General features: G+C 58.2%; 1 protein-coding gene across 1 annotated transcript in view; it reads left to right on the plus strand.

The window, feature by feature from the left end:
• Positions 1-7,326, plus strand: part of NTN3 (netrin 3) — a 29,871-nt gene extending 22,545 nt beyond the window's left edge. Inside the window, exons 4-7 of the mRNA XM_040574337.1 lie at positions 346-495; positions 1,193-1,246; positions 6,706-6,780; positions 6,897-7,326. Of these exons, the coding sequence (XP_040430271.1) occupies positions 346-495; positions 1,193-1,246; positions 6,706-6,780; positions 6,897-7,225 (608 nt within the window). The 3' untranslated portion in view covers positions 7,226-7,326. The remainder of the gene's footprint in view (positions 1-345; positions 496-1,192; positions 1,247-6,705; positions 6,781-6,896) is intronic.
• The last annotated feature ends 15,845 nt before the right edge of the window (positions 7,327-23,171 follow it).

Here is a 23,171-nt window from a genome sequence, read left to right on the forward strand (position 1 = left end):
AAGGCCCAAGGCTGTGCAGAACCTACAAGCTGGTTCAGCTCCATGGGGGAGCAGCTTGGAGGGCCTCACCCCCGTGGGCTGCTCCCCCCAGCTTGGCCCTGCACCACTGTCCCATGCGGGCTGGAGGCCAAGCTGGGGACACCTTGCCCTCCTCCCACCACCTCCCAGCCCAGGGCTCCCCCGTGCTGCCTCCGTTCCCCTGCCCACCCTGCACAGCAGAGGCAGGGAGGCTGCTTGGGCCCAGTGCAGCCCAGCGGCTGCCCAAGGGGACCACGGTTGAGCCCTAGGCTTGTGCCACTCATTGCTTCCCGTGTAACCATAGCCTCTCCTCCTTCTCCCACCCAGCCTGTGACTGCCACCCGGTCGGTGCCGCTGGCAAGACCTGCAACCAGACGACGGGGCAGTGCCCGTGCAAGGATGGTGTGACCGGCCTCACCTGCAACCGCTGCGCCAAGGGCTTCCAGCAGAGCCGCTCGCCCGTGGCCCCCTGCATCAGTGAGTCCCCCGATGGGCTAGGGTGCCTGCCGAGGCAGGGTGGCTGGATCCATCCTGCCAGCTGGGGGCTCTGGAGGGCCCCTGGGGTTTGTGCTTTCCACCTGCACACACAGCTGGGCATGGTCAGGTCCTGAGTGCGCTGAAGCTACCGTAAAAGCGCTGTTCTTCAGTGGATCTGCTTCTACCCCAAAGGCCAGAAGAACAGTGTCCCTCCCTGCAGCACCCACTAGCACTGTTGGAGGTGGCAGCAGGGTTTAAACTATCTGTCCCCTCCACAGCAGCATTTCAAGGCTCTTGGGGTTGTAGTGTCAGTGTCTCAGTTTGTCCAATTTATTAAGCTTGGTTTGGGTATCTCCAGGGGTATTTTATGGCCTGTGATATTCAGGTCAGGCTCACCCAATCCGTTGTCTCTCTTAGCGAGCTCCCCGGAGGTGATCCACCAAATCCCCTCTGCACCATGTTTGTGGGTGGCTCTTGCCTATGCTTCGTCCCCAGAGCCCTCCCTGGCTCCAGACAGACCCAAAGTCCCTCGGCAAGGTGGCCAGGGCTGGAAGGTCCCATGCAGGCCAGGTCCCACCCAAGGGCACTGACAAGAGGGGCTGCCCCAGGCTGGGCTGGGAGGGGGCAGCTGCCCTGGGCTAGTCCCCTAGGGCTGGGGACCCCTTTCTTTAAGACATCTTCCCCTTTTCTCTTCCAGAGATCCCTGCCATCAACCCAACCTCCCTGGTAACCAGCACAGAGGCACCTGCGGGTAAGTGCTCTGTACCCCGTGGCCTCAGCCCTTCCCAGGGACATCCCCCTCTGCTCCCTCCAGACACCCAGGAAGAGTGCCGAGACAGCTCTCCAAACCCGCTGTGCCAGACACTGGCTTGCCTTTAGTGAAAAAATTGATTGGAAATCATATGTATTTCTAGAAAGGGACCAACTGACCTTCCAGGGCTTTCTCAGGGAAGGGGTTTCTGTGTCCCTTCTGGGAAGGGAAAGGGCTACGAAGATGATTAGGGGACTGGAGCAGTTGTCGTATGAGGACAGGCTGAGAGAACTGGGCCTGTTTAGCCTGGAAAAGAGAAGACTGAGGGGAGACCTCATCAGTGTGTATAAATATCTGAGGGGAGGGTGTCAGGAGGATGGAACCAGTCTCTTTTCAGTTGTGCCCAGTGAAAGGACAAGAGGCAACTGGCACAAACTGAAGCACAGGAGGTTCCATCTGAATATGAGCGCACATCTTTACTGGGAGGGTGAAAGAGCACTGGGACAGGTTGCCCAGAGAGGTTGTGCAGTCTCCTTCTCTGGAGATATTCAAAACCCACCTGGATGTGATCCTGCGCAACATGCTCTAGGTGATCCTGCTCGGCAGGGGGTTGGACTGGGTGATCTTCAGAGGTCCCTTCCCACCTCGGCCATTCTGTGGTCCTGTGCTGCTGTGAAAGCAGGGATGCCAACACAGGGAGCAGCTGTCAGGGCCTCTCTGCCCTCACCAGCCCGTGGATTGGCCGTGGGCTGGCTCAGGAGCCCCATGCCGGGCACGGACTGCCGAGTCTCCCCAGGGACATGGTGACATGGGACATGCTCTGTCCAGGCATGGAGAAGCTGTCCAGGCCTGAGCTGGTCCCCCAGCTCGCAGGGCAATGGAATAATGGGGTCTTCTCCCCTTCCCCAGTACCCCCCTGCACAGCCCAGCTGTCCCCCCATCACCCTGGCATATCTGCTCCTCGGGCAGTGGGGCTGGCACCGCAAGGGCTGTGCCTGGCTCCTGCAGGGACCGGGAGGTGCACCCAGGACCTTTGGGGTCTCCTCTCCACTCAACCCCCACAGAAAGGCCAGGGGCTGGGCACAGGCATTTCTCTTTCCTTTCCTCTGTTTTTTTCATGGAGGTTGGTAGGAAGTGAAGTCAAGGCTGTTCTCTGGCTTGTTTTGTTTTTTGGCCATGGAGATCCTGACTGGGAACTGGGAACACTGGAGAAGGGGCTTTGGGAAAAGGAAAATGGAGGGGATTTGAACAGTTTTATTGCAAACAGAGCGACTCGTAGAGCAGAGTTAATCAAGGTGACTCCCCTCCAGTGCTGTATAAGTAGGAATATTCTTAGAATTGTGTCTGATATTTTCAGCTGCATAAAAATAAATGCCACTTGATAGCGACCCTGGTATTTACTTTGTTTTAGCGGAGCAGCTCTGTGTTAAACAGCCTGTAGTTTTATCTGTGGCTTTGTTGTTTTAAGATTTCTGCCTTCTAGCTCAAATATCTTTAATGCAAAGTAGCTCACTTAGCCCCTGGCCTTCTCCAGGGACCCAGCCTGGGTCCTGCAGGACCTGTTTGGGGGGATCAAACACAGCCAGGGGCTGGCCAGGGCAATGCACCCAACACCCTGCACCCTGCCCGCTGCCCGCACCCCCCTGCTCTGGCCCCCCTGGGAGCCCCGGAGCCTGCTCCCCTCCCATGCTCAGCAGCAGGTGTGCCAGGCTGCGGCCGCCCGCAGGAACAGGGGGGCATTGTTTGGGGCTGCTGCTGCTCAGGTGCTTCCCCCCCACCGGGCGCTGGTCCTGCTCACATCTGGGCTTTGCGTTGACGTTGTCATCCCATCCCCTGCATCGCATTCCCCGGGCCCTCGCAGCCGCTGAGGTCCGGCTTTGATCCCTGCCCTAGCGCAGACTCGCTCTGCGGCAAAACGTCCTGCGTCCATTTCTTGTAATTTTTATTGTTATTATTCTAAAATATTTTCCACTTAGTGAAAAAAGAAAAAAAAATCTTGTTCCCTGTTAGCAGAATTAACAAAACTAGTGGAGTGCAAAACAGGTCTTTAAAGGAATTCAAAGTCAGCAGTAAAAGATTTGTAGCCGTAACACCTAATTAAGTTACATCTCTCTTAAAACAAAATATTCCTTCTTTTTTCAAGGCGAGGCGAAGTAAACCAGATGTGCAAACCCACCGCCTCTCATGCGCTCCCCCCGCGCAGGCGTGGGACGGAATGGGATGTGGGTCACATTGCCGATGCCTGCCAGCTGGGGCTGGGGGCTGTCCCAGGGCTGCAGCGGTACCTCGATGGGGAAGTGGCATGTCCCAGGGCTGCAGCAGCATCTCAAGGGGGGTGGGTACACATTCACAGCTTCTGCTACCCCCGGCCCCTCCGCATGCCCTGGACATGGCAGAGAGGTGGGCAGGAGGACGGCTGGGAGGGGAGGTCTGGCTGCTTAGGCTGCTTAGGGCAGCTATTGGGGTTAAAATGGATCTTTCTGCATCCTTGTAGCACGTGTAACACCACCTAGGGAGTGCTGTAGGGGAGATGGGAAGGTGAGGGATGCTCTGGGACAAGGGAGGTGCCCATGAAAGCAGCTTCTCCACTAGCTGCGATAGCAGGAGAACCTCTGATAGCAGGTTCTCCTGGCAGTTTTGCCATCACGGAGAGCATGCAGTGGGAAGAGCAGCAACCCATGCCCTGGTAGCGGGTATCCCCATGGAGAATGGGAGGATGGGGCCCACCGTGGTCCATGGTCTTGTCCAGGTGAGAGGCATGGGGCTGAGACCCTACCCGGCACCCCTGGCATTGTCATTTCTGTCCCCTGCACTCAGCCCACGTGTGGTAAGGGAGTCCTGTGTGCAGAGGCAAGGAAGGGCAGTAAATGCCTCGAGTTACTTGGTCTTCTTAGTTTTTTTCCCAAGTTTCTAACATAAATTGAGAAGAAATTGGTTTTATATTTGAGAAATGTTCCTCAGCATAAAGCTGAGGTTAAATGTCCCCAAAAAATCCCAAATCGTTAATTTCACATACCATTTCTGGCTCTTCAGAATCACAGTTTTATGATGTTAATCATGAGCAGGAGCCCAGGGCAGTTATTGTTTTTCTTCTTTTATTCCTCTCCTTTGTTCCTGCACACAGAGCCAGGGGAGGGCTGGGGGTCTGGCAGGTTGGCCAAGGCTGTCCCGCAGCTCATCACCTCCCAGCACGCCATCGCTCCCCCCGGCGCATCATCACCCCATGGGCTCGGCTCAGGACCGATCCAGCACCCATCCTGCTGCTGGATGCTGCCGGCTGCTCCGGTTCCTGCCACCCTCCTCTGCCTAGGAGCCAGCGGCTGCAGACCCGTGGAAGGGCCATGGCCGGGGCCGGACCCAGTGGGGTTTCCGTGCCCCGCGGCCGCCTGCTTTCGCCGCCTGGCCCTGCATTGTGTGGCGCTGGCTGGCTGCTGCCGTGGCTCAGCTCCCAGCCCCGTCTCCAGCAGCGGGGGGGACTGCGAGTCCATATGGTCCTGCGTGTCCTTGCGAAAATGCAGCTTGGCTCAGGCAGCTCTAGCCAGATTTGCAAGGAGCTGAAAGCAGCCCCAGCGGGGTTTTCTCTTCAGAGGCACCTAAAAGCGTGGCCCTCTCTGAAGATGCTGCGTGCCACCAGCCGCAGCATGCTGTGCCCCTGGGGCCTGTCCCCACAGCCACCCATGGCCTCAGCTCTGTCCCTGCGCTGGGCTCGCGGGCAGGGATGCGGCCACGACCCCAGGCACTCAGTCGAGCTGCAAGAAGAATGCTGCTATTAATCACTCCTGCTGCTCCTCCTTCCTTTTTTTTTTTTTTTATGTCCCCCTCTTTTCCCTTGGAACCCTTCTGATTTCTTAAAAAAAAAAAAAAAAAAAAAAAAAAAAACCACTCTCCAATCCACAAAACGTCTTTTCTGCCCCCACAGATGACTTTACAGCTTGTGGCATTAAAAAGTCATGTTGGTACAGAAAGGCTCAGCTCTAGAGGGCAGGTGATCCTGGCAGTTCTCTGCGCCCATGGTGCTGGGGATTGGAGTAACCTGCTGAGGCGGGGATAGGGACAGGGACAGGGACAGGGACAGGGTGGCCGTTCCAGCCCAGCAGCGGAGCGGTGCAGCAGGGGTGACATGGTGACATGCTCGGCAGTGGGGCCTGAGCCAAAAAGCAGGGCTGAACCCCTCCTCTGCCAGGAATCAGCTCTGTGCTGAGCCCCTTCTACCACTGACAAATTTGGACTGGATGGCACAAAGTCCCCACTGAAAGAGAGCCGGGCAGAAAGGGGAGCAGCAGAGCTCGGGACGAGTTTGTGCTTCTGGGCTTCTTTTCTTCCCTCTTCCCCCTTCCTGCCCTTGGCACCGGGTGCTGCTGTTTCCCCCCGTCCCCCGCCTCCATCCCGAGCCATCGCTGTGGCAACCCGCAGACAAAGAGAGCTCAGAGGCTGCCCGCTCGTCCCGGGGCTGGGGCCGGCTCTGCCAAGCCGGACAGAGAACCTGGGAGAGAAAGGAAGAAAGATGGGCTTAGAAAAACATGCCATTTGGAAAGAGACAAATTGAGATGTTCAAAGGAAGATGGCAGGGGCAAAGAAAGGAGGAGAACTGGGCTGCTTCGGGCGATTGTTGGATCAAAGCCTTTGGGGAGAAGGAGAGAGGCATTCCTGGCCTGCCCTCCCTCTGCTTGAGATGCAAATCTGGGGCCTTTAGAAATGCACAGGAAAAAAAAAAAAAAAAAAAAGCCTCCATGAGGACATGAGCCTCTCCCGGAGCCTGGGGAGCAGCAGGAAGGGATGCTGCAGGGAGGGAGGGATGCTCTCTGCTCCTATGCATGCAGGGAGGACAGGAGGACGGCGTGGTGACCTTCCCTGCCATGCTCCGTCAGTCTGAGGGCAGCAGGGAGTGACCTTGCCTGCTGGCTCCCCCTGTCCCCAAATCCTTCTGGGGGCTTTGGAACCCCACCAAGAGCGGGTCTCAGAGGGGGCTGCCCATGGGGACACTCCCAGCTGTGCTGGCCCCTGAGCACTGAATCGCCCCTGAGGATCACGATCCAGGCGCTGTCCCTTGGTCTGCAGTCAGACGTTGCCTTGGGGTCCCTCCACCCCCTCTTGCCTCCCACACTCCCCCCACCACCCCGGAGCTGATTTATCCTGCAGGACGCCGGCACTGTTGGCACAGAAGGGGACACTGCCTGCCCGAGGTGGTTTCACTTCCCAGCTGCTGGGGCTTTAGTGCTGCGGTTTGGGGGCTTCAGCGGGGCCCTCCCCAGTCCGTGTGAGCTGTGGGGGTGCAGTGAGGCTCAGGGACCCCCTTGTTAGCAGAGTCCCGGGCCTGGCTCACAGTCTTGGGGAACCCCCCCCCAGGCTGGCTCCTGCCGTGTCACCTCCACGGCCTCTTCCTCCGTGGTGGGACAGGACCCCATGCACGGTGCTGCACTGCACACCCTCACACTTACCCCTCTGCTTCTCCTCTGCAGACTGCGACTCCTACTGCAAACCAGCCAAAGGGAACTACAAGATTAACATGAAGAAGTACTGCAAGAAGGATTACGGTAAGGGCCCCCTCCTGCTCCCCAGGGGACGGGCAGCTCCCGTCAGGAGTTGGCAGCCTCCCCCTCACCCAAGGCGGCACATCCCTGTCACCCTGCCTCTCCCTCTTTCCCCTCAGTGGTCCAAGTGAACATCTTGGAGATGGAGACAGTGGCCAACTGGGCCAAGTTCACCATCAACATCCTCTCTGTCTACAAGTGCCGCGACGAGCGGGTCAAGCGCGGCGACAACTTCCTGTGGATCCACCTGAAGGACCTGTCCTGCAAGTGCCCCAAGATCCAGATCAGTAAGAAGTACCTGGTCATGGGGATCAGTGAAAACTCCACCGACCGGCCGGGACTGATGGCCGACAAGAACAGCCTGGTCATCCAGTGGCGGGACGCCTGGACCCGCCGCCTTCGGAAACTGCAGCGACGGGAGAAGAAAGGGAAGTGCGTGAAGCCCTGAGGGCTTCCTGCCCACCCCGTGCCCCAGCCCCAGCCCCAGCCTGGCTACGCACTGCCGGGCTGCACTCAGAGACTCTGTACATATATATAGTGTGAACGGACTCTTCTGTCTATAGTGTATATTTTGGCAACGGTCCCCTTTGAGTGTGCGTGTGCACGCGTGGGTGTGTGTGTGTGGGTCTTCTCTAAGAGTGTATTAAAAGTAATGCAGTAATGACAAACCTTTAATGAGGAGCAAAGCGGAGGGGGTTCGCACAGGTGCCTGTTGCCTGAAGGAGCTTGGTAGAGGTTGGTTTCTTGCTCTGGGCATGCTGTTCCTCGCTCTCCTGTCCGAGTCTCTTTTTTCCCTTGAAAAAAATCTTCTGACAGGCGTTGCTGTCTGAGCTCGTGGCTCTCCCTCCTCCGGTGCCCAGGGCCTGCCTCTTCCTTGCTCGCTGGAAACGCTCTGCCGCCAGCTCTCCATGCCCCTTTCCTTGCGCAGTAGCACTAGGAGGTCAGACTGCTCCATCATCCCGGTGCATGTATGGACTGAACGGGTGGAGACCGCCCCACACTGCAGAGGCCAGCCCCAGGAGCTTCACTGGGAAGACCTTTCTCAAGGTCTGGTTCTCCAGGACCTCAGGTTTACACGGACCGGTGCTGCCGCCTGGGGCAGGACCGATGCAAATCTGCAGTGCCCTGGGGCAAGCCAGCCCTGTCAGAGGGTTGGTGGCAAAAGTCCCACATAGCTGTGCTCACCAGGGAGCAGGGCACAGACATTGCCTCTCCTGGTGCAGAGTCCAGGTGACCCAAAACAAAAGACCTGGAGACGCTCAGCTTCTCCTCCCTTGCCCATCACCTGCCCTGCCAGCAGGACTCAGGGCAGAGAGGACAGGCTGCCCAGAGCCAGCATCTGTATCGTACACCACCCAGGTCTGTGGACATACGTCCTGAGCCGGTACCAACTGGGATAATTCCACCCATTTCTGCTGAGCTGACACCAAGTGACTGCCAGCCTCGGTGCGCATCCTCGAGGGCTGGCCTGACTGTGTGTTCTCCTGGGAAGCAAGGCTGTGGCCAGGGCTGGCTGAGGAGGTGTGCGAGGCAGAGCAGCAGGAAGAGAGAAGAGCTTTTGCAGTCCAACCTCAATAAGCTTTTATTTCTTCTTCATACTGTATTAGTCTCCAGTTCAAACAGACATCAGTTTCTTCCCATGTCGAGGTTGTAGTGGTCTTGGCATAATAAACATGCGTGGAAATAATAGATGATCTGACAATAGATACTGATTTCACTACAGACCTTGCCTTGCTTGTTCAGGAACACTGAATGGCTCAGTGAGGTATTGTAGCCCACACTGCAATATTCCAATGTGTTAGGAGGATGTTTCACGCTTCTGAGCCCATTGCATGTTGAGCAAACTCCCCGTCCCACAGATGATGTGCAGTGCTGGAGCCTGCAGCAGATGAGACTGGCGTAGACCAGAGGTAGTCAAGACAGGGGAGTTTGGGGAGTAAGGATTTAGGCACTTGTTGAAGCGGCTGGAGATGCTAACAGTGGCTTTTCAGAGATGCTCAGGACCAGCTTTCCCCCCAGTGGGGCCATCTTTCAGGCCCCCTGGATGCTGGGGTAGTCTCACGGGGCACAACCACAAGTGGGACAGCAGAGAGGCAGAGGGTGTGTGGGACCACCTGGGCTTGCGTGGTCTGGCCCTGTGCTACGCTCCTGCCACAGAGCCTCCTTCCCTGCTCTGGATGAGCTGAGGGGACCCTCCTGTCCCTGGTACCACTTGTTCTGGTTGTCCCACACAATCAGTCTGCCACAAGATGTCCCTTGAACTCCATGGGCCACCCAGCCCTCCTCTTCCTCACAGTACTGCTTGCACCAAGGAGCCCTGGAAGCAGAGCTGCTGCCCTGGCTGGTGCACCCTGCTGTCCTAGCTCAGGAGCCAGGGCAGAGGCACCCCTGGTTGTGCATTGTGGGACTCCTGTCAGGGTCACCCATACAGACCCGGCCAGGGCTTGGCATCACCCTAGGGTGCTCTGGGGACTGCTTGGGTCCTCTCTTCCGTGGCCATGCATCCTCCGAGTACATACAGCCCTCAGGAGAGACATGAAGTGCTCGTGCTCCCCAAAACCCACTCTGCACATCCAGCAGGGCAGGAGGCTCCAGGGCTTCCCTTGGCACCTGACTCTTCTTCCCACAAAGTCAGTTCTCAAAACAAAGTGAGGATTTTGCTCTGGTGGCTGCAGTTTGGGATTTATCCTCCCAGCCAGCTCTTCCCTCGATTCATCCACCATGTCCAGTGGTGACCAAATGGGACAATCTGCCAGGGTAGCTCGTGTGTGTCCTGCTGGGCTCTGCATGCTGGCCCTGCACCATGCAGCCCAACACCACCGTTGCCGGTGGTGTTCGCTGGAGCCAGGCACCGGCTGTGGCTGGAGGTGTCCCCAGGTCAGGATCCAGCGGGTGCTTGGGGAGCAGCAGCGCTGCCCAGGGCTGCTTTGGGGTGTGTGTGTAAACCCCGACATGGCCACGCACCTTTTTGTCCCCCATTTCCATCTGGTTCATAATTTAAGCCCGTGACTGGATGGGGCAGATCCAGGAGGCTGATGGGGTCCTTCTGAGACCCCCGTGCAGGTTTGGGGGGCTCTGCTGGCCTTATGGGGCTGCTGAGATGTGTGGTGTGGTAACCACCTGGGGCCCCTATGAAATCCGTGTTTAATATGTACAAAGAAAACCCAGCAAATGCGATGGACAATAACGTAACATACACAAGATACGCATGTTTGTTTTTTATTTTATTGTTATTATTTTAATAACACCAGTCTAACAAGCACCGACCATCTAATTCTGCGCCTTCTCAGTGGGAGCTGTGGAGCCAAGGGGTTTGTGGTGTCCCTATGCCCCTAAACCAGCCCTGCAGGTCGGGGCTGTGCTGAACCCCGGGTTCCTCAAGAGCTGCTGGAGCCTCGTCCCTGCTTTGTGTGCCCCTGGAGCAGGCACACTGTGGGGCACCAAGGCCCAATGTCTCCTGGCACGATATGCACAAGTGACCCCAAAAAGCTCCCCCACGTCACCAGGACTGGGTCACCAGAGGGGACAGCAGCCCCAAACAGTGCATTCCTGCTCTCTGAGTTCACTGGGCAGGGAGGGGGCTCTCCCCAACTCCCCCCCACCACCACCCCCTCCAATTCTCTGGCAGCTCAAGCGTCTGGAATTACCCAAAACCCGAAGGGCTTTGCATTTCTGGGGGTGAAGCAGCTGGGAAAGCTCTTTGCATGCTGCTCCGTCTTCCTCTCTTTTACTCCAAGAGCCATAATTTAAGAAAGCGGGAATACTAATGATATCGCTTGCTGTTTATTTTATTTAGGTATTGTTTTTATATAATCATTAATGGTTTATGTAATTATTTCATTGCTGTTCATGATGTTAATATTTAAACCGAGCCACAGTTAAAACAAAGAACAATCGAGCCAAATTTCCAGTAGGATTAACTGCTTTTGGGGGGAGGTTGGGGAAGAAAAAGGGTAATTAGCAGTCAAGCGAGGAGCTGCCTCCCCAGCCGTGCTGCTACGAGGGCAGGCTGGCTCACACCAGCTGCATCGGTGCAGGACGGGGCTGGGGTGGCTCCGTCTGGGGCAGGAAAAGGAGGTGACTTGGGCCAGGGGACTGGGGTGGCAGCAGGGGAGACCGTGCTGGACAGAGCCAGTGGCCACCTGCTTTGCCTGGGCGAGGGATACTGCAGCGGGCACCTGCCTCGCCAGAATGAAGATATGTGTTTTCTGAAACAGCTCTTGAAGAAAAAAAATGAATTCAGTAAAAGATCTGCAAATGCAGCCAGCGCCAAGGTGGCCCAGCACCTTTCTCACGAGCACTTCTTCAAGCAGACACCTGGGCTTCTCCCAGCCTGCTGCAGTCAGCTGGGGCAAACTGTCTGCAGGAGAGGCCAAGTCTGCAAGTTTTCCCCTGCTCTGGGACTGAATTTCGCAGCTGGTTGAAATTTTTCTCATTTCAAAACACTGATGGACATTTTTTTAATGGAAACCCGGAATTTGGCCAAGGAAAGAAGCAAAATGTGAGAATACTACAAGAAAATTCAATGCTCTTTTTTTTTTTTTTTTTTTTTTCCATATTCTCCAGCCAGCTCCAGTCACAAGAGATCGCGTGAGTGCTGGCAGCTGAGCCCCAGCCGCGGTGGACAGACGGACAGATGGACGCACGGATGCACGCACAGAGCATCTCCCGTCGCTGCTCACACAGCTCAGCGCTAGGCTTGGCGGCCTCCGGCTGTCCAGGGCTGTGTGTCTGAGCAGGGGTGAGGCCATTGCTCAGCCTCCTTTTGAGCACAAGGGAAGCACCCACAGGGGTGGCTGGGCTCCCGTGGCACCGCGACAAGTGCACGTGGCTCACAGTGCTGCGGGTCCACTCCACCCTGCCCCTGGCACTAAGCGCTTTGTCTGTCCCCCCTCACCAAGCACTGCATCTTACTCGATGCTTTGTGGCCTCCACAAGCCTCGTCGACCTCCCCGATTTTGCCTCCTGAGCACACCTCTGGGTGTCTGCACACTGCTGGTGGGGACCAGGGCAGGATGTGCCCCGGCTCCGAGCAGCTCCAGCCACTGCCAGCAGTGCAAAGAGTGGGAGGCGAGCGATGAGAAAGGTGCTGTGCTCCACGGGGCATTTTTACAAGCTTTCAGGGCATTTATTCCATCGGAGTTAATCACCGTGCCATTCATGCATCTGTTCACTAATTTGTCCATCCAAGCCATCCTTCCTAGGGTGCAGTTCAGCGCAGCTGCCCCAGGAAGCAAACCCCAAAAAGGGAGAGCCCCCCTCCAGGCCGGGCACAGGGAGGCAGCTTCCCACGGCAGCCGTGCGGGGGGAACATGAGGAAACGATTAATCGATGAGCTGGCCTGTGCTGTGTTTTTCTAAGGAAGAGCCAAAGACGGGGAACGGCTGGGGTCAGTGGGGCACCATCTGGAGAAACCCGCCAGCTCCCCCCTGCCGGGGCTTCCCACCTCGGCTGCAGTAGGGAGGACGAGGCAAATGAGACGAGCAGTCCCTGTGGTCCCCAGGGACAGGGCCACCCCAGCGAGGGCTGCGTGGGTGCAGGCAGACCGGTGGGCTGCTCCCTGCTCTGCCAGCTCCGGGATGTTGGAAGCGGGATGTTCCTCACCCCTCGCCCCACACAGCTCTGACCCTACAGCACGGCCACAGCCGTCCCCAGCTCTCTCTGCCCGTGTCCGTGGGGCATAGGGCCGGGTGGCCCTGCTTGCCCAGGGGACGCGAGGAGCAGCCCCGCTCCGCAGAGCCGCCAGCCGGCATCTGCCGAAGCGAGTCCTCTATTTACACAGCCAGCGCGAGACTCAAATAAACGGCCGATGTTTTCATCTTGGACAGCGCGCACTACCCAGAAAGCTTGGGGAACAGGCCTCTCTGCTGTCAAAATAAACACCACCCACTGCTTCCCCCGCAGAGGACCCACGCAAGGGGAAATAATCGGCTTTTGTTTATCGCGAGGGCTGGGGAGGTGCAGCACTCCCAGAGCGTGGCTGGTGCCGGGGAGGCTGGAAGAAGGGTGCTTGGAGGAAAGCTGGGGTTTCAGACCAGCACGTGCAGCATCCTGGGGAGTCTGGGGGGGTCCCCGCAGGGCTGTGGGGTGCCTGGGGTGGGTTCCTGCCCATGGAGCCCTTCTCGGGAGCAGCACGGAGCCCAGCCGTGTGCTATCCCCTGCCCCAGTGCACGGCTGTGCCGTGGGGCTGAGGGCTGGGTCCCTGCCTCCCACCCCCGGCCCTGCTCCAGCACTCTGTGCCTCCCAAGAACTCCCTCTCCAGCAACCTGCTGGATCACACGGGGAAATTCCCCAGCTCCTCCGTCCGTTAAGCCAAATTAGCTCTTAGGGAGCGCCTGGCGAAACCGCGGGCCTTTGTCTGCTCCGGGTGCTCTCAGACTTTTCCCTGGCATCCACCAGGAAGGCCGTAAATCTCCGCTACTGCCTCCGAGTCGAACATTTCCTCCGAGCCCCATTATTAATTTTCTGAAAGATCCCATAAACCCCCAGATGGAAAAATACGGAGATATTTGCACATGTGCCGTAAAACACATTGCCCATCTATTTCAAATGGATGTGGCAATATATAAAACATACTTAGGGCATGAGCCAGGTTTCACGGTATTTAAACAAGGCGGCATGATGTAATTGGAATTTACAGCGTAGAAGCAGATTGAAGCTGGGACTCGGTTGCATACCATATATCTTCAATCTCCTGAAGATTTGGCCTGCTTTACAATGCCAAATGCCTTTTGTACTTGTCACCTATATTTTAAGTAGATGAACAGCTCCTTTTGTGAAGTGTAATGGTTGGAAAATATATATTTTCCACCTGAATTTCACAGAGAGGTGACATCTGCCTGGTCCCCTGCGGGCAGCGCTGTCCCAGTGAGCTGACAGGTGCCAGCCCTCTGCATCCCCGTCCGAGCTCCAACCAGCATGGCACCAACAGCAGGGCCATGGCACGGCTGTCCCCGGGCTGTCCCCATCACTGCCACCCCCTGGGACCAGCCCACAGCTGGGTTTCAGCTCTGGCAGCCCAGTTCCTCCCGTCAAGGTGCGTTCCCCCAAGCAGCCGGGGCACGTAGGGTGGATTTGGGGTCGTAGTCCTGGGGGAGCGCTTACAGCAACGTGGGTGCTGCTTTCAGCTGGGGGAAGCTTTCCACGGAGTGGTCAGGTTAGAACTTCCCCAGGAATTTTTGAAAAATGAGTAAATCAAGTCGTTCCCTTCCGGCAGGAGGAAAAGCCCTCCAAAAAACGTCAGTTAGAAATAATCCAAGTGATTTGTTTGGAAAATTTCGGAGCGCGGGTCCTTCTGAGAGCCAGGATGGCCTCTCAGCCTCGTTCTCCAGAGCCAGGAGCCAAGAGCCAAGACCCCCGGTCCAGGGCAGGAAGCCTGGAAGTGCTCAGAGCCACATCCCCAGCAGCCGCAGACCACCTGCAGCAGAGCCAGCACCAGGACCCCGTGAGCCCACCCGGGGCCATCGCTGGGCTGGACGCTGAGGAGCTCCAGACTTAATTCAGGAACAAACCCAGCTATTCCGCACAACTGTGTTATCAGCTCTTTGCTAGCTGGGCATTGGCTTTCATTTCTTTAGACCCAAAGGGACCTTGTCTATCATTTTCTGAGAAGTTCTTAACACCAGGCAGAAGGTCTCTGAGGGTTTTCATGAGGCTCGAGCGTGCACAGCACAGTGAAAACTCTCCTCACAGCTGTGTGTGTGTGTTCTCATTTCCAGGACGCCAGCCCTCAGACCTCTCGGAGACCCGGCTGCCAGGCTATGGTGAGCATCAACTCCCCAAAAACCAGAAGCCTTTGTATCATAGCCATGAGGGAGCCTAAGCAAGAGGAACCACTCCTCATGCTTGGTAGTTTGACCTTCACCAGGCAAAGAATCAGCCTCACAAAGCCTCACAGAGACATCGGTATGAGCAGGTCGGCTCCAGGTACTGAGCGCTGCTTTAGAGGTGCTTGGACCTTGGTTGCTCCTGGGTCAGCGTTGGGTTTTGGCATTGGTTCAGTGATGTGGAGCTGGGTTCTGACATCCTAACTCCCTCCTCGTGGGGCGTTTCTCTGAGATGAGCTCGCCTGGGTTGGTTTCCAGCCTCCACGAGGTGAATGCCATCGCTTCTCTTGGCTGCCAGCAGTGCTCATCCAACAGCTTGGTTCGTTAATTCTGAGGGAAGGGGAGAGGCAGCAAGGTGAGATCATCTTGTGCTCCCCCCACAACTCCTTTTGTCAGGGTAACTTTGCAGATGTAGGAAGAGAAGAAAGTCAATGGTTTAAGCCTCCTGTCTTTTTGTAAGGAGAGTACAAAGCCCCACAGGGAAGGGGTGAGCTTGGTAGAGCCTGGGAGCACTCAAACCTCGGCAAGGCAGCTCTGACAAACGGATGGAGCCAGGACTGACGGCTCGGGAGGGGATAGCATGGATAATGGCAAACAGGCACCACGCTAGTGGTTCTCCACCTGAAGAGATGGAGCAGGTCTAGGACATCAGAGGCATCTGAGACTGTTTCCTGTACAACACGTGGTCGGTACCGATGCTGTGGGGCCAACCAGGACAGATTCTCAACAGGAGTCAAGAAACACGACAGAAAAATGTACAGATGTCTCTGTATCTCTGGGTCTTCCTTCCACGTTCCCACCACCCTCCTCCACCTTTCTCTTACTCATCTCTCTCACCTCTGACCTCTCCCCTCCTCCCACCACACTTTCTCTTTTCCCCAGTTTCTTGCTGTTTGGCTGCTCCTTCTCCCCTTCCCATCAGAGATGATAAATCACCTCTTTGGATGAGCGTCATCGACATACCAGACTCATCCTTCTCTTGACCTCCTCGGCTCCAAGCCACTTCCAGGCGGTAAGAACTGGACCCAATTACACTGGAGAGATCATCATTCCACCCCGCCAAACAGGAACTGGTCTCTTCCCCATTTCCCTCCAGCCACAAGTCCTGCCTTTACCAGCCCAGCACATTCAGAGCAGGCTGCACATCCCTCTGGCCATCAGACTGTGGGTTTGTCCCCAGCTGGGACACCTCATGCTAAAGAGAATGCCACGTGCACGTGTCCCTCTCTCTCCTGATCTCCCTTACCTTGCCCCCCCCTCGCCCTCCCCCAGCACACATCTGCTCACACGGTTCTAGAGAATTCGTTTCATCTCACCATTGAGTCCTTTATTTCTTTCCAGAGAGTTAAAAGCCTGTCTCCCTTGATTTAGTGAGTCAAGAGTGGCTGGGAAGGGTTGGGGGGGGGGAGGAGAGAAGAAAAGAATGAAAGAAAGAAATAAAATAATGAAAAAAAGGTCTCGGGAACATCTGGAGTTGCTCTTAAGCAAGATGCAATATTCTCGGCCAGATGTTGAGTGACTGGCTTCTACTTGAGAAATGTCAGCATGTTAGACGTGGAAATCCCACCCGACACCACCTTCCCTTCCCTCCCCACTGCCTCCTGGTGCTGCCCACGGCATCCTTCTGGAGGAAGGGGAGGTTTCTTGGGGCCTTGCTGGGTGTCACCAGGAGGCATTGCCAGGCTGAGATGGTCACTGGGACGCAAGCAGCCTGCCAGGCAGAGGGATCCGCAGGGGCTGGGTGAGCTCACGGTGCATGCCTGGGGTGGCCGAGGCAGAGCCAGACAACGCAGGAGGCAGCCAGGGAGGTTTCACAGAGCTGAGAACGCAGCTGCAGCAGGAGAGCTGGGACAGCAAAGCCATCCGAGATCTCTGGCAGCAGGCCTGGCTCGGCAAGGACAGCACAGAGCTTTCTCAGTCCCCAGGTGAACCCATCTGGCCAGGTGGACGTCAGGGAGCCACAGGCATGCCTCCCCTCCCTGCAGAACGGAGCTCTTGGACAGGTCACTCATATCGAATCACCCTCGTCACCCAGGGAGCCACTGGGAGCGGTGCGAGCGGGCTGCGAGGACTCATCCCAGTTCCAGAGGTGGTTGGGCAGGAGGGGAACGGGTGTGGAGAAAAAGGAAGCATGTCAGGGAAAGCCAGCGGTGGGTGACGTCCCCTCGCACTGGGTGTGCTCCAAGCGCTGTGAATCCCCGGCAGGTTCTGGTGGTGGCGGTGACACTGGAGGGCTGGAGGCAGCCATCAGCCGGTGCCCCAGAGCCCTGCTGCTCCTCTGCAGGGCCTTGGGCACAGCCCATCGCCCTGTGCCATGGTCCCCATCCGTCACCGAGATGGGGTGTCTGGCAGTGCCATCCCACGGCTGCTCAGGAGCAAAGCATTCCTTCTGTCCACCAGCTGCCCCAGCTTATAAATTACGAGGCACGATGTGAAAAAGCAGAACCAGATCTGCCAGAGGTGAGCTGGGGATGTCGAGGGGTGAAGGAGTGCACGAGGAAGCAGCAGCACAGCACAGCCCAGTCCCTCCCGCTGACAGCCCCTGAGTGCTCGCTGCGTGCTCCCAAGGCTCAGCCTGTGCTCACAGCCTGTGCTTAGCGCCTGGAGAAGCTGAGAAACCAAAGGCAGAAAGAGCGGCCTCTGCCTCTTCAGAGCAGGAACAAGCTTGGCCAGTATGTGGAGGAAAAACACAGGAGCAAGAAATATGTCTGGGTCTGCCTTCAGCCCTTCCATCTTTACTTTTCCTGGACCAAAAAATAACAGCGGAAGACACAGGAGCTACCCCACGCTTCCCACTCTTGGGGTCTAGCAGCCTCGTCTGCCCTGGCATTGCAGTGTAGCAGAAGGTCAAGGGGAAAACCCATTCCTGGGAGAGTCCCCTGGCACCATCCAGCCCCCCAGCTCTGCCAGCCTCAGCGACTTCCCAGGGGTGCTCCCTGTGGACCCACAGCCGCCCTGGCTGCCCAGTGGGGGGCTGCACGTGACGGCCTGGTCCCCACTGCCATGCGGTTCTTCGTCGGAGAAGGGATGGCCACTGCTCAGGAGTGGCCTCTTCTGGGCACCCGCATGGCACGGAGCTCTGCACTCCCTCCTGCTACCGGGGGGAGACATTTACAGTCCCTGCCAAAGGGAGGATCACCACGCTGTGAACTGCATGGAGACAGAAGCACCTCAGTGCACTGCATCAGGCTCCGGTCATCAGAGGAGCATCCCTCCCTGCGCTGCCCCCGAAAGCCCCCACCCTCAATGGAGAAGGGGCCAGCAGGGCCCCAGGGACAGGGGAACGGGGGCAGTGCCCAGTATGGGCACCCCACAAGCGGGGAGGGTCCCTGGGAGCCCCCAGGGTGGCTGGGGCAGGGCCGCGGTGGCCGTGGCGGGGGCGCAGCCGGCCCCGCTGTAATGACAACCAGGTGAGCGGGGGGCGATAAGCCCCCAGGAATGCGGCGGCGGCAGCTGCCGGCCCGCGGCTCGCTCAGACCTTGGATGGGCCAATTAAGTAAATAGAAAATTTGGAGCGCGGGATCAAAGCTGGAGCGCGCGGGCTTTATTTATTTGGAAAAGGTCAGATTATATTGGCAGATGTGTTAAAAGAGAGAGGAGGAAAAAAAAAAAAAAAACTTTTGAAAACATTGGCCCTGATTTGAGGTTTCCTGACAGGCGGGCTGGGGCTTTTCTTTCTTTTCGGGCCATGGGTGGGTATTGCGCTGGCAGTGCACAGAGGGAAGGGCGCATCCGGCCCCTGCGTGCACCCGTGCCCCAAACCCCTCCAGCCCCAGCCCCAGCCATCAGGGCCCCCAGGCATGCTGCCTGCTCCCCTGGGCCACCGGGCACCTGGCGGTGGCTTCCTGGGGGCACCCAACAGGCTCTGCCCCAGGACCCCCAGCAGTACCAGCCCCACATGGGTGCCAAGGCTCGGTGCCCTGAGGTGGTGGCACCCTGCTATGCTGGGTGTCCCCAGTGCCACCCTGGCTGCGCTGGGTGACCTTCCCACCATTCCTCCAGTATTTTCCCGGCTCATGCAGTGGAAAGGTGTCACCGGTCAGGGCAGGAGCATGCCTCAGGGATCGCCTTGTCGCTGCTGTCGGCTCCATCCTGCTCGCCGGTTCACCCTCCAGCGCCACGGGCAGGGGGACACCAAGGGTGCTCTGCCATCGGAGAGCCTGGAAACGTCCTGGTGCCACCAGCACTGCTGCAACTCCCAGCCACAGAGTGCCCTGAGCCAACGCTGGGGCTGGACTTCTGGTCCCCAGCTCCCAGTGGCACTCAGCCATCCCTTCCCCTCCGGCACTGCCACGGGGGACGGGGCACCTCCTGGCGCACCCCAATTCCCCAGGAGGCTGACACAGTCCACAGGATTCTGCATCCCCACGGTACCCAAAAGCAGCAAGGGGCACCAGCTGGGGAAACTGAGGCAGGGCAGCGGGAGGGCAGGGGAGGACACAGGGCCAGGCTGCTCTGGCGGCAGCATCCAGCCCCAAGGTGGGGAAGCGGCGGGAGGGACCTGCACTGGGGGAGAGGAATGCGCTCGCCCGGGCAGGAAATTGTTGGGCTCGTTGAGTGCAGGAGCCGCCTTCTAAGAAAACAAGCAGAGGCCGAAAGGCAGCGGGGGCGAAAGGCAGGCAGGGGGGGCAGGAAGCAGACTCAGGGGGCAGGAACGCTAGCGATGGGCAGGTGTGCCAGCCCGGTGCTGGCCTCAGAGGCTCCTTTCCCCAGCACAGCTAGGAGAGGAGCAGAGAGGTGGCCCGGTGGGGCTGGCAGCCCCCTCTCCAGTCTTGACCTGGCCGTGCCTCAGTTTCCCCAACCTTAAAATCCAACAGCAGCTGTCCTGTGCCTGGTCCCCTACTCTGGGGCCACAACCAAGCTGCCCCTGCGTGGCCACCACACTGCCCCGCAGGCCCCCGAGGGATGCTCAGCATAGCCCCAGGCCAGGCTTTTGGCCGTGGAGATATTGCTGGGCTCTTCCTGTTCCATTTATAGGACAACGTAGCCCAAAATGCCGACTGGATCACAGCACCGCTTGGAAACTCCACTGGCATGTAATACAATATCTGGCAGGGGCGTCTACAACTTTATCTGCAACAGATCAGGTTGGAGCAAAACCTTCTGAGACAGCATCTGGAAGTGGTTTAACCTTTGCCAAGTTTTGCATGAAATACCAATTTTCCACCCCTTTCATTTAGTTTATTGAAATTAGGAGGGGAAGCGCCCCCTCCCTCTTCCTACTGCTCCCCCCGCCCCTGCTTTCTCCTCGGGGGCAGCTCAGCTTCTCACGTTGTTGCCGGAAAATCTGAAGATGTCACGGCGATCCCTGCAAGGGATGGGCAGGGGGCGTGGGGCTGGCTGCCAGCCTGTGCCACGCCGCCACCGACACAGGGGTCCCCAAGGACGGGCGTTTTAGCCAAACCTGGCTTCTTCCCCCAGCATTATGTCCCCAGCTCCAGCATACAGGCATGCTAAATTAAAAGCCCTTGCTACAGAGCAAGGGACACGTAAGCTGCTTGCACACCACTGAACACACCGCAAAATCTGGCCAGGTTCTGTACTCGGCTTCAGGCTCTTCTTGGAGAAACAGCTGAGGTCCCTATGCCCTCGCCCTGAAATGTCCCTTTAGGACTTGTCACCTGAAGCAGGGTGGCAGGAGGGGATGGCTCAGAAGTACGGCCACGCCACCGGCACTGCTTCTTGTCCACCTGGTGGCTTCGCAGACTCAGCTGGGGAAGAGCTGTCCCCAGCCACTTGCCAGCCCAGTCCCGGGTGGCCCCAAGACCGCCAGCGCATGTGCTGTGTTGGCAGGGAACGAGCAGGTGTTCCTGGGATGGAACTGGCGTGCTGGCCTCAGGGACATAGCTGCGTGTGTTTGCACACACGGGGTGGTGGCTGGTGGCAGAGCCTTGTCATTGCTGGCACAAGCAGCAGCAGTATGTTGTCCCCGGGGAGCACTGATGGGGACAGGCGGCCAGCCCTGCTGCCAGCAGCAATGAGGACCGGGGCGGCAGTGACAGCCCACGTCCCCTGGCATGGCAGGAGGTGATGGAAAGCCAGGAGCCACGCTGCCCCGGCGAGGAAAGGCGGGTACCAAAAGAGCATCAGGGTGCCACACACACCCTGCTCGCACACCCTTCCCCGCATGCCCGAGAGCCATCTGTCCCTGCCTGGCTGCTCGGGGCCGCTGCCAAGGCTCAGCTCCAGGTCCCACAGCAGGGGCGGGATGGGGGGGGGGTCACGGTGTGCCCATGGCCAGGGCCGTGCTGCCGTCCTGCCCCTGGGCAGCGCGGAGCGAGGCACCTCTCCTGATAGGGTGTGCAGGGGGCTTCTTGGGCCCTAGGGACTTCCTAGGGAGTGCAGGGTGTGCAGGGTTCCTAGGGGGGGCTTCTCGGGCCCCCTGCCCCCCTGCCCTCCCTGCTGCCTGGGTCCCAGCCCTGCCAGCAGCCATGGCCAGCGGGGCTGTGCCAGCACGAGAGATGTCCCCGGGGAGGGGACATTAATTTTCAGCTGGCACGGGGCCACGCAGAGCCAGGCGGAGAGCGGAGGGGAGGCTGAGCCGAGAGCGAGGAAAGAAGCACAGGGGCAGAAGCTCAGGGGGTATCTGTCTGTCCCCAGCTCCTGTCCCCAGCGGCCGGTGGGATGGTGCCATCCCCACACGCCGGCAGGGCCAGGAGCGGGGCAGTGCAGAGCAGCAGGCACACGGTGCTGTGTCAGCCCCAGGCACAGGGGCTACATCGGGACCCACTGCTCTGGGAGAAAAGGGCTCCAGGAGCCATCCCCAAGTGCCACACATTGCTGCCTATGCATCTATCTGTGCCCCCTGCAAGGGTTGGCCACGGGTAGGGGCTGGGCCATGGTGCAGGATGTGACCCATGGGGCAAGCCCCCACTTACCTGATGCGGGCACTGTGCTGGGCGCTGTGGCCAGCAGGAAAGTCCCTCAGAGCTGCGGGTGTTACAGAGACAGCCCCCAGCCCTGCTGCTGGTATCCCTCTGGGTGTGGGGCAGGAGGCCTACGGGGACCCCCAGGAAACCCCAGCCACATTTCAGAGGGGATGTACAGCGAGAGCCAGCCACCTCTCCAGCTGCATTTCCACGGCTGCCCAAATCCCCAGCTCGGGCACCAGGCTGGGGCTCCTCCCTCCGCCCCCTCCCAGCGCCCAGGGTCCCCTCCTGGGGCTCCGCAGGTGGGACCAGGTCCCAGCCCCGGCCTGGCCAGGTGCCACCAGGCTCCCGCAGGGTTTGGGGACAGCGCCTGCCCTCGCTGCTCACAGCCCGTCCCCGCCGGTGCGGAGGCACGGCCGCAGGACCTGCACCAAGCCACCCTGCCGTGGTTCCTCCTGCACACCCGGTGAGGGATCCATCCCCTTCCCCAGACCCACCACAGCCACCAGCCCTTGTCCTCCACTGGGATCCTCCATCCCTAGCTCCTCCGGTCCCATTTGCACCTATTTAATTAAAGGTGTGAAATGATCTCATTAAATCAGTGCTGTGCTGTGTGTACAAACTGCTCTGACAGCTTACGGATGGCTCGTTTCCACTACATGTCACCCTTTTTTCTCCTTTCCTTCTTTCCTTCCTTCTTTCTTTCTCTCTTTCTTCCTCTCTTTCTTTCTTTCTCTCTTTTCTGGCTTGGTTTCCGATGAAAACGAGGTTTATACAGTCACGATATGTGTGGGTATCTCTGTCCAGCCCTGTAACTTTTGAAGCCACCAGCCAATTTAATCCAGATTCAGCAGAGGGGTGGAGGGCTCAGGGATGCTCTTTCCCCCTGTGTTTTGTGGGAAGGCAAGGGCAGGATTCAGCAGGATCAACGAATGCCCAAGTGAGGTTCATTCACCTCCTACCAGCTCTGAGAACAATTTCCTCTTTTCTACAGGAAAATTTGCCCAGATCAATACTACTGAGACTGATTTGCTGCCGAAGCAGTTCTGACCCAAACCCAGATTTTAAAACATCCTTCCCTCTTCTTAACAACACCTGAGAAAGAGGAAACAATGGCCAGGGAGATGTGCCAGCTGGACACAGTGCCCACAGGAGGCATCCCTATGGTTTAACAACAAATCCTGCCGATAAATCCAAAGTGTGGGTGCTCTCTGCTCTGGGTCTCTCCCATCCTACTCCCTCGCCCCCCGCCTTGGCTGGGTGTTTGCCCAAGCAGGTGCACACCGGTCCCCACCCCCCCACCCCCCCACTGCCCTTTTTTTAATTAGCCGATAAAGAATGCATCCTTTTGAAGCAGGTAGGGGATTCCTCGCATCCCTGGCATTGCTGGGCTGCCTGCCGGTAACCCTATTCCAGTTGAAAGCTTTCTGCACCGGCCCACGGCCGTGGGGCCCCCCGCTCTCACCACACCTGCGGGCCCGCTCGGTCCCTCACCCAATTACTCGACGTGATGATTAACGGGGGCAGCGCGGTGGGGACGGGGACGTCTCCCTGCCAGCAGCACGCGGCCCTCGTCCCAAGGCACAGGTGACATGGGGCCCACCCCCAGGGCCCCCCGGCTCTGCCCCCACAGCAAGCTCCACGCCGGGGCCGGCGGTGGGCACTGGGGCCCTGGGTTTCCCCACAAAGACCCCACAGC

This window comes from Cygnus olor, chromosome 15 (assembly GCF_009769625.2).
Source record: "Cygnus olor isolate bCygOlo1 chromosome 15, bCygOlo1.pri.v2, whole genome shotgun sequence".
NCBI lineage: Eukaryota > Metazoa > Chordata > Aves > Anseriformes > Anatidae > Cygnus > Cygnus olor.